General features: G+C 46.3%; 1 protein-coding gene across 2 annotated transcripts in view; it reads left to right on the top strand.

The window, feature by feature from the left end:
- The window catches only part of PITPNC1 (phosphatidylinositol transfer protein, cytoplasmic 1), a 208182-nt gene that overhangs the window by 155319 nt on the left and 33719 nt on the right, over positions 1–19144 (top strand). For both annotated transcript variants that reach the window (XM_006092435.3, XM_006092437.3), the window contains exon 6: positions 11378–11473. In XM_006092435.3, the coding sequence (XP_006092497.1) occupies positions 11378–11473 (96 nt within the window). The remainder of the gene's footprint in view (positions 1–11377; positions 11474–19144) is intronic.

Raw genomic sequence — 19144 nt, forward strand, 5'->3', positions numbered from 1 at the left:
CGTGTATTCTTTGCTCTTTCCACACTCCACTTCAGCTGCCATGAAGCAGATCCTATGGTCAGAGTGGACCTGTGGGAAGTGTCAGTGATGGAAGCTTCTGCCCTATACTGGCTGAGTTCAAGAAACAATGGGCAATAGGTGACAAATGGAATTATTTAGTAGTTTGGTTGAAAAGACTCCGGTATGTAAACAAGTCTTGCATAAGTTACAGAAAACTGGGGTTAAGAGAAATGAGGAGAGTAAAGAGACAAAAATATTTTCTTTTGAGTGCACGGGACGACACTCAACCAACTGAGCCACACCGGGCAGGGCTCTCTTTTTCTTAATTGTTTTTTACTCAGACTCAAATTCAGATGCCTTCAAAGAGATGCTTACTGAATGAAGCATTGTACAGAAAATTGGCTTTCCCTAAAAGCTCTAATGGAGCACCCTTATAGGCCAAGTGGCCTTGAGAGATGAGGTTTGTAAATGCAGGCTGGTGATACCTGGTCCACACCTGTGTGACCAGGCGTGGGGTAAGGACCTGTTGCCTGCAACACTTACTGTATAACCATCTCAGGAACATTTTTAAAGCTGAGCTTCATAATGGAGACGCTGACACAACCTGCTATCAGCAACCACGATTATTAAACAGGCACTGAGCCAACAGCGGTGGCTGGGAGTCAGGGAGGAGAGATTAGCATCACAAGAAGAGATTTTAGGCTCTGGGCCAGGAAAGGTGTGTTTTTTTTTTTCCTTTTCCTTTTCATTAAATAATAATAATAAGGGAGAGAGAAAGAAAGACCAGAAAAAAGAAGGAAAGGTGCAAAAGAATTCTTGTTTAGCAACCCTCCATCAGATTGTTCTGGGATGTCCAGATAAGCCTAGAAACAAACCATTGTCTGTCTGGAAACTTGGCTATTGCTTGCCTTTAAAATGGCTCTGCAGAAACCCAGGCAGCCAGCCCCACTCTGCTGTCCTTGGTTGGTCCATGCGCAGAATGGGTACATTACCTCTAGCAGAGGAGAAATAATCATCAGCAAGGCCCATTTTCCACTTGGAGTTGGAGGAAGCACTGTTAGGGCAAAAATCAGGTGCTACCTTCTTGCCCTATGGAACTGAGAGAGACACGTATGCAGTGATTGGATGCCAGTGGCACCCACTCCCTGGAATGATGGAGCATCATTACGGGATCCAGGAAGAACTCTTACAAGACAGTGCCTGTCTATCAAACTGCTCCCTTCAGATTTCCAGAGAGGGGACCAGTCCCAGGAGTTACATGATGCAGTGGAACCGAGGTAGCATTTTCCAAGAGAACTTTCAATGTCCACCCTCTGTCCCAGGTCACATGGCACTGACCACCGCAGAGGGTCAGAGCGTCTCTGCTGCAAGTGACTCTCAAGACCGGATGATGTGCCCAGTTGCCCTGCTCAGGATTTGCTTCTGGCATTTTAGCTGCTTTTGCCAAACCAGCAATGTCTTGTGACCTTCTTTTAAATTTTTTATTTCAAAAAATGTCAAACCTACAGAGAAGTTGCAAAAATAATACAGTGATTCTGGATTCACCCGTTGTTAACCTTTTTCTGCATCTGCTTTGCCTCTCCCTCTCTCTCCATAAATATTAACATATTTTCCCAGAACCCTTTGAGAATTAGTTGCAGACATCATGACCCTCTTCACCCTTCAATACTTTCACATCCAAGACCTAAGAACAAGGACTTTTCCTTTCGTAACCACAGTGCAATGACTAAGCTCTGGAAATTTAACATTGATGCAATACTAGGACCTGATAGAGTCATAGTTACGTTTTGCCAATTGCTTATGGGGAATAACAGTGAGAAACCTTCGTGATTCATGTTCCAGTGTAGGCACATACATTGCATTTAGCTGTCACTTTCTTTGGGCTCCTTTAATCCATGTTCCATGACACTGACGTGTTGGAAAGTACAGCCATGTTGTGCAGATGCCCCTCATGCTTGGCTTTTCCTGTTTGTGTTCTCATGATTAGATGCAGACTATGCGTCTTTGGCCAGAATACTGGGTCTTTGTGGACTTTCGTCCTTTCCCCACACTGTGTGACTTCCCTGTTCTATTTTCTGACTTTGGGGAGACGTTGGCCTCCTTCAGTTTTTCCAAGCTGTGTTCATCGTGCAGCTGGTGTTGGGGGTCCAGTGCAAGGGTTGGGCAGAGGCTCAGGCTGCCATGTTTGTCTAGCCCTGGAGAAGGAATGAAGGCTGATGAAAAGTCACCCTGAGGGGCAACAGGAAAAATCCCAGAGTGGAGGCAACAGTGCACTTCCAAACTGGACCTCTTAACTTCTACGAACTGCTCAGGAAGCCCTAACAGGATCGTTCAGAGCAGAAGTCAGTCTGATTGGATTAAGGAAAAGGAGCCAAATTCCCTGCCTCCGTTTGCCTTTTGGGAATTCCATTTGGGTGGAATTTCGCATCCATCCTATCTTCTCCATTTCAACTACTGCTGCCTTAGTTAAGGTCCTTATCTCTTTTCTAGAACAATCTCTTACTAAACCTATCTCCCCCAGAGCCTTGTGCGGGGATCCATTTAAACCCAAATCTGATTTCACAGTGGCTTCCATTGCTAGGGTGGGATTCCATTCTGCAGTTTCTTTATTCTGGATTCCCAGCCTTAAGTTTCTGTTCCCCAAAATATCAGATGTTTACAGAACCTTTAGCATCAGCATCCCCTGGGGCCTTACTAGAATCTCAGGCCCTACTTCAGATTCCCTGAACCAGGACCTACATTTTAGCAAGTTCCCCAGGTGATTTGTGTGCAAATTAAAGTGCAGAAGTGCTGTTTAGAACATGTTGGAAGGGCATGTTCTGTACAAGGATCTTACGTTCCCCCTCAGGCTCTTGTCACTATTATTGAGGCATGATTCTCAAACTAGTCTTTGCTCCAAGGGATTCACCCCTAAAATTAAACTTTACAATTATGTTTCCTAATTTGCAGGAAGATGGAAATTTAGTGGATGGGATTTTTCTCAATTCTTCTTTCTCACACAAATTTTTCCTAAACTTTGACATCTGCTACCACTTGTTGGCTACCAAGATGTCAGTCATCTGCTAGCAGACAACAAAGTGAACGAGCAGACAATGTTAATGTTAAAACTGAAAGTTGAAGGTATTAGCCCAACAGTTCAGTTCAACAACAGCAAAAAAAATAAAAAATTAAATGTTGAACTTCAATTATATAGGAAATATTAAAATACAGTGTGAAGGATGCAACAATCCATGAGATATATCCATTGTATAGCATATTCCCCACTAGCCTAGGGGCCACATATGCTCATGGTGCTGTGTTTAATGGGACCTGGGCAATGGCCATCTTTTTACTAAAGCTCTTAGTCCAGTTGTGAACCTCAAAAGGTTCGCCATCACTGTTCTAGAACCTTCCAGTTGGCTGCCTGGGCCAGGTCTGTGGGGCTCAACCAGGAGGCCTCTCAGAGTTCCCCAACTTAGTCTTGGGCGATATTTAGAACCACCCTTGCAGCGGGGAAAACCAAACAAAAAACAACCTATCTGAGCCTAGCCAGTTTGGTTCAGTGGGTAGGGGTCCCGGGTTCAGTTCCTGTCAGGGGCACTTGCCCGGATTGTGGGCTCGATCCCCAGTGGGGGGCATGCAGGAGGCGGCCGATCGATGGTTCGCTCTCATTTATTGATACTCTGTCCTCTCTCCCTCTCCCTTCCTCTCTGAAATCAATAAAAATATATTTTTTTAAAAAGAAAGAAAATGTATCGTTAAAAACAAACAAACAAACAAAAAAACCCTACCTGGAAAATGTAACAATCTGTTCCTTTATTTTGTTTTTTTCTGACAGTTGATGTAATATCTATCCTGATTCTTAAGTGGTTTGGGGCTGGTGCCCATCCCACTGTTCTGCCCAGAGAGGCATGCTGGGAACGAGCTGGAAGGAGACACAAGGCTCTGGACACCCTGGCAGCCTTCTTGTGACACTCCTGTCTTTTGACTTCCCGGTGTGGCCTCCCCACCGCAGGCCTCAGCAAGCCATCTATCTCAGTGTTTTATTCTCTCCCCTCCAGGCTGAGGTAGTGGCTTCTCAGGGAAAAGCAAGTACCAGTAATTTTTCTGTGTCAGGAGCTCTGCCTCTCTGTGCAAAGGCTTCATTGTGCAGGCTCAAAAGAGGTGTAAGGGGAGGATGGGGATCAGAGCTGCCTTGCCATGGCAAACCCCAAACACAGGCCACTGCAGGCTGACCCAGCGCCAGGCTGTCCCAGAGCCAGCCTACAGCGCGTCTAGGTTAAATATCGACTCCTCACCTTGAGAAAACCAGCAGTTCTAGTTCCCAGAGACCACCCTGCGAAGTGACAGAAGAACGAACTGGGAGAAATTGAAACTATTTTAAGCTCAGCTTCTGAGGTTTATTTTAGGAAGCATATTGATCCTGCTGCGGGGAAAACCATACAGCACGTCAGGTGCCAGGATCCACACGTGTCCATGTGAAGTGTGGCCGGCCTGACACAGGCTGTATGTCCAATGGGGGCTACGGCCCCAGGAGAAGGATTCGGATGGAGGCTGCTCTGTCCCAGAATCAGACCAAGCCAATGAAAAGAGCCTTGTGACAGCAGCCCTCCGAAATGTCACTGAGAAGCGTATTTGTGCCCTAAAAGCCTTTTTAGTAAATGGATGGAGCAATAGCATTGTGACCCTCTGCGTTGCTATAATGTGCTTTTCTGTACTTTTCTTAATTAGTTGCCATGACCTGGAGCACCTTACTAGAGCATCATTTCTCCAATCAGAGTCTTTTTCTCATCGGTCATCATGTCACACTGATTACTGGCTCTTGAACCTTCTTCCTCACCCTTCAATTCACCCAAATGAGCCAGGGTCCTCCATTGTTCCCTGCGTGGACCTTGGGTCGTGGCACAAAATGGTTCTCAACCCTCTCTGGTTTCCTGGGGCTCTGTCTCGACACAGACTCTGGAATAGAAAGGAGTGTCCCTTCCCTCAGAGGGGTCGTGCTATGAATTCAGACTCACTTTGTTGTGCTCTCTACCCTGAGGCCATCCTGCCACTGTCCCAGGCACCCTCCCCTCTTTTATCCTGCTGTTCTTCTCCGGGTGCATTTAGCAGCAGCTTCTTATTCTGAACTTTACTGGCAAGCATCGCCCTACATCATCCCTGCGTCACCCCTGTCCTGTCTCTGCTGTTGCCATCAGGTTTCTGTCTGTTGTTTTTGAATTCTCTGCAGCCTTGGAGGCGGGTGGAGAAAGGGAAAGGTCTTCTCTATAAAATCAAGGTCCTCCTTGAGTGGTCCTTATCTCACATATTTTAAGAGGCACAGTGTTGAGCACATAGTAGGTACCTAATAAATATTTGCTGTGTTATTGATTGCTGGGTACCTAGTCGCTTCTCTTCAGAGCACCGTCTTACGTAATTCCATCTTCAGAACAAATAACAGTTACCCACATCTCTATTCTGGTGGGTAAAACAGAAGCAGAAATGTTTTTAAAGAGACCCAAGAAGACCATCCTTCTCTATCTCCATCTTAATGGCAACGTTGCATGCTCTTGGGTTGGATCATAGAGCACACATATGTATGAAACAGTCACAATTGAATTGTGCAGGCGTGACAATGTTCTTGGTGAGAATACCAGTAGTAATGGGGTTAATAAAATGATGGTTTACTTGGTCATTAACTTGCAATTTTTTTTTTTACCTACCGTAAGTGCTTTTGAGGCCCTCCCTACCAGATATGCTGCTACGAGATAATAATCAATAAGTCATGAGCCAACTCTAGCCCCATAAGCCTAGTGTATTAACCCCTGCTCTCCACCAAGCCAATGGCCACTTTACAAATCCAGAGCATTAAGATGAAAGCATTATTAAAACAATAATCCTGCTTCCAGCATGCCTGCTTGCTGAATTCTTTGTTGGTATGTCGTAGTCAATTGCTTCCCCCTGAGACCTCCCAAGTACAGTGAAATAAAGTGAGGGTAGAACAGTGGCTTAGTTGGGATTCTCTATCCCTTTAATCATATCTGAAGCATAAAACAAGATGAGATTTTATTTCTCAAAATCCCTACTAATCAACCACCCCTACCGTGCATCCTTGGTAACTTGGGCAGATGGCAGGAAGATAAAATCCACACAGCTCCTAAGCTTGGATCTCTCCCTGCCCCCATCAATTTTATTTTTTTAATAATAGACCTTTTTTTAGAGCAGTTTTAAGTTTATGGAAAAATTGTGCAAAAAGTACAGAGAGTTCCCATCTAAACTTGGATCTGAAACCACAAGTTACTATTATAGAGAAAAAGGGGCTGCCCAATCTCTTGAGTTCCAGGATTGTGGATTTCTGAAGAGCCACCGGACACAGTGGTCTCCCTCGATGGGCTGTAACAAGAGAGATCACAAAAGTTAGAAACATCTAGAAGCAAAACAAGAGAGATCACAAAATCTAGAAAGACACTCTTGTCCAAGGAAGAAGTCTAGTTCGTTGTTAAAGCACGGTCCATTATCTATCAATGCACCTTTCTCTCCTGATTTATGACCTCACGACTCAGCATTTTCCTGCATTAAATGTGGAGCATCTCCCTTTCTCCATCCTCCCCACCCCATGTTTACCCTCTGGGAAAATCTTTTTTGAGAATGGAGTTATTAATGGCTACATAATAGTTCATCAAATGGATTTATCATAATTTCCTTGGCCATTCTCCCATACTAGGATATTTAAGCTGCTTGCTTGCTTCTCTCTCTCTCTCTACTTTTTAAAACAATAATGTTGCCGTGAACATCTTTGTGCATAATGCTTGCCCTTAATATTCTTAAGATAAATTCTCAAAGCTTAAGCTTACTAGGTCAAGCTACATGAAGGTTTTAAAGGTGCTTGATATTTAATGTTCATAATACTTTACAAAAAAGGGAAAACTACTCCCTTTTCATTTTGGACTCTGTAAGATAGTATTTACTTGGGAGACTTGCCTTCTCCTGGTAGTACTGCTCAGTTCATATTAAAAGGAGTGTGTTTATGGAGTGTTCATTGCCTGGGGGAGTTGGGGTGGGGAAGGAGAGCCAACCAGATTGGCCCTGAAATCCATTGCAGATGATCCGTAGGGGGGCATGTCTGATAAATAACCAAAGATGGGAGCGTTACTGTAGAGCAGTGGTTCTCAACCTGTGGGTCGCGACCCCTTTGGCGGTCGAACGACCCTTTCACAGGGGTCGCCTAAGACCATCCTGCATATCAGATATTTACATGACGATTCATAATAGTAGCAACATTACAGTTATGAAGTAGCAACGAAAATAATTTTCTGGTTGGGTCACAACATGAGGAACTGTATTTAAAGGGCCAGAAGGTTGAGAACCACTGCTGTAGAGGATAAGGGTAAGTACCACAATGAACTCCCAAACCCGACTGCCATCTCAGAAGGAAATGGGTTCTGCCTGAGGCCTGAAGGTGCATAACACCCGTGTCAGGTGCAATCCTGGCGTCATTTGACTTGATGATGTACCAACAAGATGCATCTTGTCCTGACACTATCTCGGCAGATCTCCTACTCAAAGAGGTGGTGGTTGGACCAGAGTTCTGGCAGCTGCTGTTGCTGCCACTGGGGAAACGGAGATGAATACTTACTCATGCTGTTTTCCCCAGAGGCCTGCCCGAGCCTCTGTCTGTGTCTAACAGTGTTGGCTTAATTCTGGATCAGGCCCTAAACTGAGCATGAAGATTAGACTGTTACACTATATCTTGACCACCCCCACTTCCCATTGCCCTGCCGCAGCCCCTTTCTGCACCACCCAAGTCAGCTGGCTGTGGGGGGAAGGGGCAGAGAGGGACTGAGCCAAGAGCAAGACTTGGGAGATGACATGACTCAAACACTTCAACATCACAGACACTTTAACTGGAAAGAATATTAGTGGTGATCTGGGTCACTCAATCCCAACCTCACTGGGGTCACAGATCTCCGATAATCATATGAAAGCGGTCAGTCTCTCCAAAATATGCACCTGCCCAAATTCTGACTACAATTGCAATATATTCCACAACTCCCTGACACCATCCATCTAGACCAGTGATGGCGAACCTTTTTTTATATATATATATATATATTTTATTGATTTTCCACAGAGAGGAAGTGAGAGAGACAGAGAGTTAGAAACATCAATGAGAGAGAAACATCAATCAGCTGCCTCCTGCACATCCTCCACTGGGGATGTGCCCGCAACCAAGGCACACACCCCTGACCGGAATCGAACCCGGGACCCTCCAGTCCGCAGGCCAACGCTCCATCCACTGAGCCAAACCGGCCTTGGCAATGGCGAACCTTTTGATCTCGGTGTGTCAGCATTTTGAAAAACCCTAACTTAACTCTGGTGCCGTGTCACATATAGAAATTTTTTTATATTTGCAACCATAGTAAAACAAAGATTTATATTTTTGATATTTGTTTTATATATTTAAATGTCATTTAACAAAGAAAAATCAACCAAAAATATGAGTTCGCGTGTCAGAGGTGACGCGTGTCATAGGTTCGCCATCACTGATCTAGACTAAGCCTTTCATTTCCCAGATGAGGACATGGAGAACCTGCGGAGATGCAGGGCTTTGCCCAAGGTTATACAGAGGAGAGAACTGAATTCAAACTCAGATCCCCTGATTCCCGATATAAGACCCAATACAGTAGGTTTCCACTCTACGTTGAGTTTGGGAATCATGAAAAGGTAGGGTGCTTACAAACAAGGAAATAGAACTCAGGCTTATGAAAGGAAACTAACATCAGTCAGTACTCAGTATTCCTGTCATAGATTCCTCTTTGGAAAGCAGAAAGTAATGCCTTCCATTAATTCAGCAGGTACTTAATGAGAACTTAAGAGCATCTCCTAAAATCTCTAATCATTGGGAGACTAGTTGTTTATTAGAAATTATGACTTTTTGTCATCTGGAACCTGAAGAGGATGTTGAGGTCCTCAAAGTGATTTTTTTGTGGCTTTGTTCAGGCGGTGGGAACCCCACCCTGAAAGTTTTAGTGCAAAGGTACTTGGTATTTCATTGACTGTGATGCAAAAGTTAAGTGTCACATTAATGAAGGAGACCAGAGTTTGTACCAAAGGGTCCCTATGTAGATTCTACTGCAGCATCAGCTACTCAACAACCAGAAGAAAAGCTCCAAGTCTTTGGGGACATACGTTTTATAAATAGCAGTAGGAAAACCAGATTCCAATTTCATTTTTCTGGAAAGAAGCAGGAAGCGCTTTTGACTGATATATATCTTCTCGGTTGGGTGCCAAAAGGCAGCCTTTTATCAAGAGTGGGCAGAGCCTAGTGATGAAGGCTGGAGACTTGCCCTGGATAGGAGCTTCCCTGCTGACTGGCTGTGTGACCTCGGGCAAAGCTCTTTAGTTCTTTGAGCCTTGGTTTTCTCGTCTGCAAATTGGGACTAGTAATACTCTCCTCATAAGGGAGAAGAAATACCCAAGGAAGGAGTAAGATCCAAATCTGGAAGAGAAGCCTCCTTCTTCTTGCAGAGTGCCTGAATACATGGCTTAATGTTGTACTTGCTACAAAGAAGTGCTTACAGGATCCAGGCCATTATCTCCAAGCAGAGACCAAAGGGTGAACTTGGAGCTGAGAGGCAACGATCTGATAACTGCTATAATGGGCGGTCAAAAATGTTTGAATTAAAGTAGGAAAAGCCACATAATCCATCAATAACTCTCTTAGCCCCTGTTTATGGCCCCTTCTTTCAGTCCCCTAAGTTTTTACCACCAATAAATGTCCAACTTCTCACTTCTTTTGTAATTTACTCTCCAGAAGCTCATTTCCCTCTGGGGGATTCCAAGTTAGTTTGTTGTCTTAATGAGGCACGAGTCTTTCTTCTCTTGGCACACACTTAAAAGAGACTCATGCATGAAAGGGAGAGGGAAAACACTCACACAAACAACCTAAGACCCAATATTTCATCTCACAGTGTATTTCTCCACTCGGCCTTGAACCTGTTTCCCCACTGCCTCTCTCATTCCTAAGCAGTCCATCTGTCGCTCCCAACCACTGTGGGCGTGTCCTGAAGCATTTGGCTCCCCATGGCAGTGGAAGGGATCAGAGCTGATCCAGGAGCCAGTCTTTCTCTGCCTCTAAGGAAAATGCAGTGGCCACCTCAGGTCAGACCATGGGATTAATCTCCTTGAACAAATCTGAAAGAGTCCAATCTCCAAGCGTTTTAGGAGAAAATTAGCAACAGAGCGAACAGCAGACTTGGAGGATAATTACCAGCACCAACATTATTCAGAAAGCTTTTGGAAAGGACTAATCATTTAAACTTGAGAAGCAAAGCAGGGAGAGCGTAGCATGCAAAGAGGACTGCAGTTGCCCTCCTGGGAGATGATGTTATTAATAGGCACCAAATTTGTGTCAAGACAATGTTCTTAGGCATCAACCACCCTGTTCTTCCCAAATATTTCATTCCCTTCTGAAGAATCAGATTTAATTAGTGTTAACGGATGGTTCCCCTGCTGGAATTAGCTCAACTGTGAAAATGGCTGTGGGGGGGGGGGGGGGGGCGGGGGGCGGAGGTAGGGGAGGATAGTTAAAACCTGCAAGATGAAGTGGTTTTGCAAACTTAATTTGTTTACCATCCTTCAGATCCTTCAGAAGGGCTGGGAAGGTGATCACTTTAGCCTAGAAAAATGGCAATTGGAAAAACTAGAGGAATGTAATCTTTCCACTAAAATGTATATCTGTATATGTGGCTGTCTTACATATTTATTTGCAAGTGATGGTCATTGTGGGCCATGAAACCTAGAGTAGACTGGCGGGAAGTCATCTCAGTATCTTTTCAAGGTTCTACCTTCCTACCCCTCTGTGTACCAAGGAAACCATGCTCTTACATGATCAAGAATAATCCCGTGTGTATCCCTGGGTAACTGGGTTGTTACCCAGATCTCTACTTTCTTCTGTTTATCTGTATTTGCTACAGTGAGCATGTATTCTTGTGAAATTAGGTAGATATAAAAATTTTAATGAAAAAAAAACACCCACATTTTTAAATTCCCGAAGTCCTTGGCTGTATCACCGCTGTATGTCACATACCTAGCCAGATCCTTTTTAGCCTCTTCACTCCCCCTGTTCAGCAGACATCATTTTGGAAAGAGATTTATGTCTTCAGTCTTGAACTTCTAAAAACAACCTCTATTTTCTTCTACCCAGTGGTGATTGATGCTGCACCTGCCTCTGATGTGACAAACACAAGCAGTGAATAAAAGCCTTTCATGATTCCTGCGAGTTCCGAGGCCCTGGAAGGCACTAGCCAGGGGCACCGAGCCACGTGAAGATGCTCTGTGGGTTGTAATTCTGCCAGCGGGCACCTTGCGGCTATCACCTGGTATCACTAACCTTTGATCTCTTGCTCTGCTCTTTCAGATTTTTGACAGCGAAGCCAAAGACCTCGAGAGAGAAGTTTGCTTTATTGATATTGCCTGCGATGAAATTCCAGAACGTTACTACAAAGAGTCTGAGGTGAGCAATAGACGGGATGACATGTGGGAGAAATTCATTCATTCCTTCAACAAGAATTATTAAGTCCACCATAACCCGGAGACTTCCATCTGTCTTTGTGTTGATTTAGTCTGGTTTCACATTTTGCTGGATTCTTAATGGCATGTCTCAACATGAAATCCCGCCTCCTCAGGGCCCATCATTGGCCCTGGCTGCCACGAAATTGCAGTGTAGTCTTCCTATCTCCCCAATTCTGCCACCATTCTGGGCAGCAAAATATTCACAAGGCTAAACTTACCCAACATACTGGTCTCTCTTAAAAAAGAGCAGTTACTGCCGTAGCCGGTTTGGCTCAGTGGGTTGAGCATCAGCCTGTGGGCTGGAAGGTCCTGGGTTCGATTCCAGCCAAGGGCACGTACCTCGGTTGCAGGCTCCTGGCCCTGTTGGAGGCATGCGGGAGGCAACCAATCGATGTGTCTCTCTCACACTGGTGTTTCTCTCTGTCTCTCTCTCTCCCTTCCATTCTCAATAGGAAAAAAATATCCTTGGGTGAGGATTTAAAAAAGAAAACAAAACAAAAAGCAGCAGTTACTGCCCCAGCTGGGTGGCTGTTGGTTGGAGGTCATACCTGTACACCAAAAAAGGTTGCAGGTTTGATCCCAGGTCAAGGCGAGTATGGGAGGCAACCGATCGAATATCGATGTTTCTCTCTCTTCCTTTCTTTTTCTCTTTTTTCCCTCCCTTCCCCTCTCTCTCTCTAAAGTCAATAAACATATGCTTGTGTGAGGATTTAAAACAAAAAGCAGCATTTACTTCTGGCTTCCTGTTTTTCCAGGCTTCTGCATAACCTGCCTCCCCATCTGTGAGGGAGGGGCTGTGTTTTATTTGTATCTTTGGGGTCTAACACACAGAAAATGCCCATTCAGTCCCCTCTGAATGAATGTTGGCGCTTAGGCAGCGCCTGTCAGTGGGGAACCTTTCTCTCTCCAAGCGGGAAGCACTTTCATAGGGCTTCTCATTTTTTTGTCTTGACTGAGAATAAATTCAAGAGACTATCTTCTCTACAGCCTCTACCCTAATAGATTCCATTGTTCGCCTCAGCCCAACCTTTTTACTTGACTGTGGGTGCAAGCCATCGTTTATATCCCGTTAGTGCTTTATCGATGGCTGCAGAAGGCACTCGGGTGATCCCCTTGTAAATAAGGCCCAGCCCTGCAAGGACAGCGGATGCAGGGCTGTTTCTGTTGTTTAGCAACATGCAGCCAATCACAGTGTGTTTGGACTCAGGGCCCCAGACTCGTCCTTGAGCCATAACATGTGAACCTTGAAACTCTTCTCTCAGATTCATTAAGGCTGATTTAAGACACAATAAATAAACCCGTTAGAAATAAATCCCACCGCTGCACAAACTGGGCTCCCAGTGTGGTTCAGGCTTTGTTTTTTTGCCTTCACATTTTGGGATTCGTTTGGATATAAAGGTCTAACCTGAGGGTAGCAAATGCCGAGCCAGCTGCTTAATTGTAGGTGTGACTCGGCCGCCGAGGCTGTGATGGGAATTGTTCTCGGTTCTGGTCCAAGGCTGAGCCATCAATTTATAGGACACGCTGCAGCCAGCCACGCTCGTGAGTTTTCAGAAAAACAGAGTGAGATACTCCCTGTGTCACATGCCGAGGAGGAGGAACCTGGCCGCCCCGTCTCCCGGCAGGGAGGAGCCATTTCTGTGGTTTCACATCAAGTTCACCAATACTGTGGGGCTTCAGTGATGTGCAGAGCCAGAGCATCGTGCAACACATGGGTGGAGCTGTTGCCCCGTCACGCCCGTGGCTCTTTGGGCCTTGGGGTGCTACTGTCCTTCCTGCACATCTGGCCTCTTGGGAGCTCGAGCCTTCCCAAAAGGCAGTGTTGCCAGAAAACTAATTTCAGCTCTTCCTCTTCAATTGCTTTGGGGTGGTCCTGCCTGTTACTCCGGGAGTTCCCTCCTGGTTCGTGGAAAGTCTTAGGACAAGTGTGGAATCCTAATGAGGAAATCAGCCAGCCTCCTTTCTGATCAGCGGTGCCTGACTCATTTCCCCGTGCTTCGTGCTCCAAGAACCACCACTGGGAAGCTTGTTTTCATCGACACAGACATTCCAGGAACTTGGACTTCTTGCTTCACAGTCATTCATTTCTCTGGGTCTTAGTATTCTTTTCTGGATGCAGTTTGGCCAAGGAAATGAGAGGAGAATAGTCATGCATCCAATAAATACTCAGTGAGTGTGACATACAGTATTAAGATGGTAACATGGCTATGGGCAGAAGAGACGCTGAGGGCCCCTTCCCTCAGAACACTTCCAGTCTAGCCGGGGAGCCAAACAATAAAGTGATAATAATGAGTACACACAGGGAAACGGAGCGTAAAAGGATGGAATCAGGAAAAATGGACTGCAGGAAATGACATGCCGAGACCCACAGGACGGAAAGAGCTGGGGGATAGTGCTTCAGGAAGAGGTAGCAGCATGAGTGGGACCCTGAGGTGGCACGAATGAGGAATCAGAAGGCAGCCAGCATGGTGGCAGTAGAAACAAGGAACAGTGGTGCAAGGGAGACTGGATAGGGGGGTGGGGCTGTGTTAAGACACTTAGATTTTATTTTGTTCAAGTGCAATAGAATGCCTTTTTAAAAAATATATTTGTATTGATTTTAGAGAGAGGAAGGGACAGGGATAGAGAGAGAGAAACATTGATGAATTTCACTGATCAGCTGCCTCCTGCTCGCCCCACATTGGGGATCGAGCCCGCAACTCGGGCATGTACCCTGACCTGGAATCAAACTGTGACCTCCTGCTTTATAGGTGGACGATCAACCACTGAGCCGATCAACCACTGGTCGGGCTGACCTTGTCATATTCTGCGTAAAACCCCTTGGAGGCTGGGAGGAAGCACAGTCTCTTCTCCACTCCTCTGTCTTCCCTGCCTCTGGGCCACTCCCCTGGGAAGCATCCACTCATTCCTCTTTAGAGGCCAGCTCAAACGTGACCTCTCCCGTGGGCCCTCCTGAGCATTCCACATCCCACCCACTGTCAGCGCATTTCTGGTCTGTGGTTTCCAGGTCATGCTAGCTCATGCTAGCTCACAGTTATGTCAACAGCTCCATGAAGACAAGGGCTGTTGTCTTTATCACCGTGCCTCACCAGCTGGCACAGCGCTGGCACATGGCAGACGCTCACGAAACGGTTGTTGAATGAATGAGTGAAAGCCAGGGCCTTTGTTTTCCCTTCCAGCAGCCACAGCCTCGGAGCGAGCGCCATCCGAGAAAATGAATTGGTTGCCCGCAAGCTAACAGTTGTGAATCAGAATTCCTTTCCTTTTTTCTTTTTAATCTGAGGCATACAACTTTACCCATTTTTTCCTTTCAATCCCTCTTTGTAACTTGACTATGTCAGAATCATAAGTAGGATCGCACTTTCTGGGGAGAAAACTATGGTGCCAGTGGCTGAATCTGAGGTTTCTGATGCTTATGGATCTGGACCAGGGTCATCTAGGTCAGTCCTCTCCACCCAGCTCCTGTCACTCACACCACCGTCCAGACCACAGAAGGGGATTAAAGCACTTTTTACTTTTTCCACTTCTCCTTGGAAACCTCCAAGCCACACAATCAAGAATGCCTCTCTCCATAAGGTGACCAGAGCTGGGAATTTTCTGCTGGTGCCCTCTGCCTGGTGGCCCTGGTGCCACCACTAACCAAGGAGACAGAAGGTCACCGGAGGCTCGGGATCAGCTGACACCTAGCCCAGTGCTCTCCATATTCTCCTTTTCCAGGACTGCTCTGATTCTAATGTGCAGCCAAGGTTGAGAACCACTGCACTAGAACCTCTTCGTCTCAAGTTCTGTTCTCTCATATCCATTGCAAAACTCTGCAGGGCATTGCTGTGTTTACAACAAAAAACAGTCACTGTGATTTTTCAGGCACGGAGAGCTCATCCATCAGTCTCAACCCAGCCCCACCAAGGCCCCGGCCCCTGCCAGAGTCGGAAGGCTCATTGTACCGAGTCACATGAGCAGCACCAACGCAGCAAATAGGAGGGGAGGCCAAAATCCGAGCAGGGGGATAGTGCTCTGGCGGGGGCCGGGGCCTTGGTGGGGCCTCCAGGCTCGACTCATTGCCTGGACTAAGAAATCGCCAGCAGCCCAGCCAGTATGGTTCAGTGGTTGAGCGTCAACCTATGAACCAGACGGTCACGGTTCAATTCCCAGTCAGGGCACATGCCAGGGTGTGGGTTCGATATGATTCTCTCTTATCATAGATGTTTCTATCTCTCTTTCCTCTCCCTTCCTCTCTGAAATCAATAAAAATATATTTGGGGGGTGGGGAGGAGAGGGAAATCCCCAGCAGCCAGTCTGTTGGGCCCTCCAATCGAAATATCTGTTGAATTCTCTCTTGAGAGAGAACAGAACAAAGAGAGGTATATCTAACTTGCCCAGTAACTGTCAGGGGTGAGAGATTAAATGCTGTTTGCTCAGTAGGACGGGCCCCCAGAAAGGGAACCGAGAGGCAAAGTGAGTAAATATTGTCATACTTAACCCTTCAGTACAGAGTGCTTCGCCCAAACCACTCGGCTCCCTCAGATTAAAAATGTTTTCATTTTGGTCCACATCCTGGCGATGGAGGGTGGTAGAATTTTCATTTATCTCCCAACGGCCAGATTTAGCACAGCTGCCTCCTGCTAGGGTACGTTGTCGAGTTCAGTTTGTTGTGTTGTCATTGCCGTTTTTTTTCCCTTTTCCCTCCGTCCATCTGTTTCGCTCTGAGAGCAGCACAGCTGTTTGTGACGGGTTCCAAGTTCCTGGGGCTGGGCCCTCTTAGATACCAGGAGGACTGGCTGCAGTACGCAGGAGCCATTTCCCAAGGGGCCTGCTGCCCCCCACACCCCGACCCCCCCGTGGCCCCAAGAGGAAGGCAGCATTGTAGCTGCTGTGTCATTGCAAATGGGGAGCCTGGGTGGTCCTGGGAAACTGGCTTTTCTCTCCCCATCCCCCCTTACACGTTGGGCGTCGTACTGGGCATCTATCCAGTTTGATGGTACTGGGAAGGCAACGGGTCTCCCGCCCACTGGGACACTTAGAAGGTATCCAGTGGCTTCCTCGATGTGAGAGCGAGTCCAGTCAGCCAGGAGGGCTCGATCCAGGAAGGCTGGAGGGAGACGCGGCCGTTCTCCGACCTGCAAGAACAATCCCTGTGCAGATGCAGTGCAACACTGGGTGGGGACAGCTTGTGGGGTGAAATGAAAAGTAGGACACCGTCACCTTTAAGAACTTATGATCTGGTTGGGAGGAGAAGGTAATGACAGCACAGCCTGAGGCAGCAGGAGAAATGCCCTTATGACAGTGGTTCTCAACCTTCCTAATGCCCCCACCCTTTAATACAGTTCCTCATGTTGCGGTGACTCCCAACCATAAAATTATTTTTGTTGCTACTTCATAACTGTAATTTTGCTACTGTGATGAATCGTAATGTAAATATCTGATATGCAGGATGTATTTTCATTGTTACAAATTGAACATAATTAAAGCATAGTGATTAATCACAAAAACAATATGTAATTATATATGTGTTTTCCGATGGTCTTAGGTGCGACCCCTGTGAAAGGGTCGTTCGACCCCCAAAGGGGTTGCGACCCACAGGTTGAGAACCGCTGCCTTATGAGATTCACACCCTCTGCCTGACCCTCATCCAGCGAGTTCAGGGAGGGGGCAGCTCCATCAACAGCCGTGGTCAGGGCAGGCTTGCTAGGAGTGGCGGAATCTGAGCAGGGCTTTCAAAACGTGTTTATCTTTATTGTTCATCTGTTCACCAAGTAATACGTGATCCTCGTAAAGACAACATTCCAGCATGATATAAATAACATGGGAAAACAATTGTCCTGTGGCTCCTCATCAGAAATAGCTGTTGCTAAAGTTGGTGTTTACGGTGTTTATACCTAAACATGGTGCATAAATAAGGTTATTCGATGAAAAGAAGCTCACAGTGCATGCCGCTTGGCAGCAGGCACCTTTTCACGGACGCTAGGAGCTTGCCATCCTGTGGAAGCACACGTCTGTCTGGCAGGGTTGTAATGGCTGTAGATTGTGCTATCTTATGGTTGTGTCCCATTTATGCCTTTGCCCGCTTAGTGGACATTTAGGCTGTGTCCATTCTTTGGCTGTTATAGAACCGCAGGAAACATCGTCATGTGACATCCTTTGGGCGTTGTTCTAATGTTTCTGTAGAATAGATTCTAAAAGTGAAGTTGTTGGGTCAGCCAGGAGGGCTTTATCCAGGCTGCCCCCTCTCAAAGCCATGGGAAGTTACCCTCTGACCCACACTGAATTTCGAGGACGAGAGAAAAGGAAACGTCAGTGTAGTAAGTGAGGGCAGGAGGCCCAGTGCATATTCAAGGGTCTTTCTGATTGAGGCAGAAGAGCCTTGAACGTCAAGCCAAGGAACTGGGAGTTTATTCTGCAAGTAGTGGAGGGCTTTCAAAGCGGGATCACCAGCCATGATGCAAGAGGACTGCATTTGTGACCTCACTAGAAAGGCTAACTTTCAGGGGGTGGTGCTAAGGGCGGCTCCCGGGCCCTCCTACCCATCAACCTACTTCTGTCCCTCCTCTATTACCTCTTTCCTGAACAAATCGCCTTCAGCCATCTTTACAGTAATTATTTTCTTAATGGAAGAACCCTTTGGAAATAAAAGGACATGGAAGAGTGGTCCAGCCCTCAGCAACCCTGGCTACATAATTTTTAAACCAATGATGGGCCCCTCACTTCCCAAGGAACAAATAGGTGATCTCTCTCAGATATCATTTCTTCCAAATACAAGAAAGCTGGGCCACCAAGTCTTACCAAAGCACCATGTCTAGGGCTGGTTTTTAAAACCACTGCTGTTCTTTTGACCTCATAATGTGGAGCCTGCTGGAATGTTTTAAGCAAAGCCGTTTTTTTGTGTGTTTTTTAAAATATTTTTTTATTGATTTCAGAGAGGAAGGGAGAGAGAGACAAAAATATCAGTGATGAGAGAGAATCACTGATTGGCTGCCTCCTGCATTCGCCCTACTGAGGTTCGAGCCTGCAACCTGGGCATGTGCCCTAACCAGAAATCGAACCCTGACCTCCTGGTTCATAGGTCAATGTTCAAACACTGAGCCACACTGGCTAGGCAGCCAAGCTGATTTTTACTAGGAAAACGATAGTGCCCAACTCCATCCTAGGAAAAAGGTTTTGTTTTTAATTTTTTAAGGGGGAAAAAATGTTCAACTGCTGCAGTAATCCGCATGAATGAGGTCCCCCAGAGCTTAGTGCCCAGAGTAGCAACTGCAAATCTCATCAATCGGATTTGATAGTGAAATGCCAGGCCAAGTAGGTCAAACAAAATCAAGGCAAATGAATTCCTAAATACCAGGTCAAAACCAGAGATTCGAAGTCCCTGCCAGGAGTGGAGTTGCTCAATAGAAAGCATCCTTGGGGAAATGGCTCCATGTCCCAAAAGGAAGGATTCAGCCAAGCAAAGCATCCATGGAAGGGAGAAGCAATCGGCTTGTTGTGGGGGGATCTACATAAGAGGTCACCTCTAGAACCTATGGGTGGGGATTCACAGCTCATGCTTTCCCTGTGCAGATGACCCCAGGTAACCAGGGGCCTTGGCTTTGGGAGGTCTCCCAGGTCATCACAGCCGTCG

This window comes from Myotis lucifugus, unplaced genomic scaffold, assembly GCF_000147115.1.
Source record: "Myotis lucifugus unplaced genomic scaffold, Myoluc2.0 scaffold_100, whole genome shotgun sequence".
Taxonomy (NCBI): Eukaryota; Metazoa; Chordata; class Mammalia; order Chiroptera; family Vespertilionidae; genus Myotis; species Myotis lucifugus.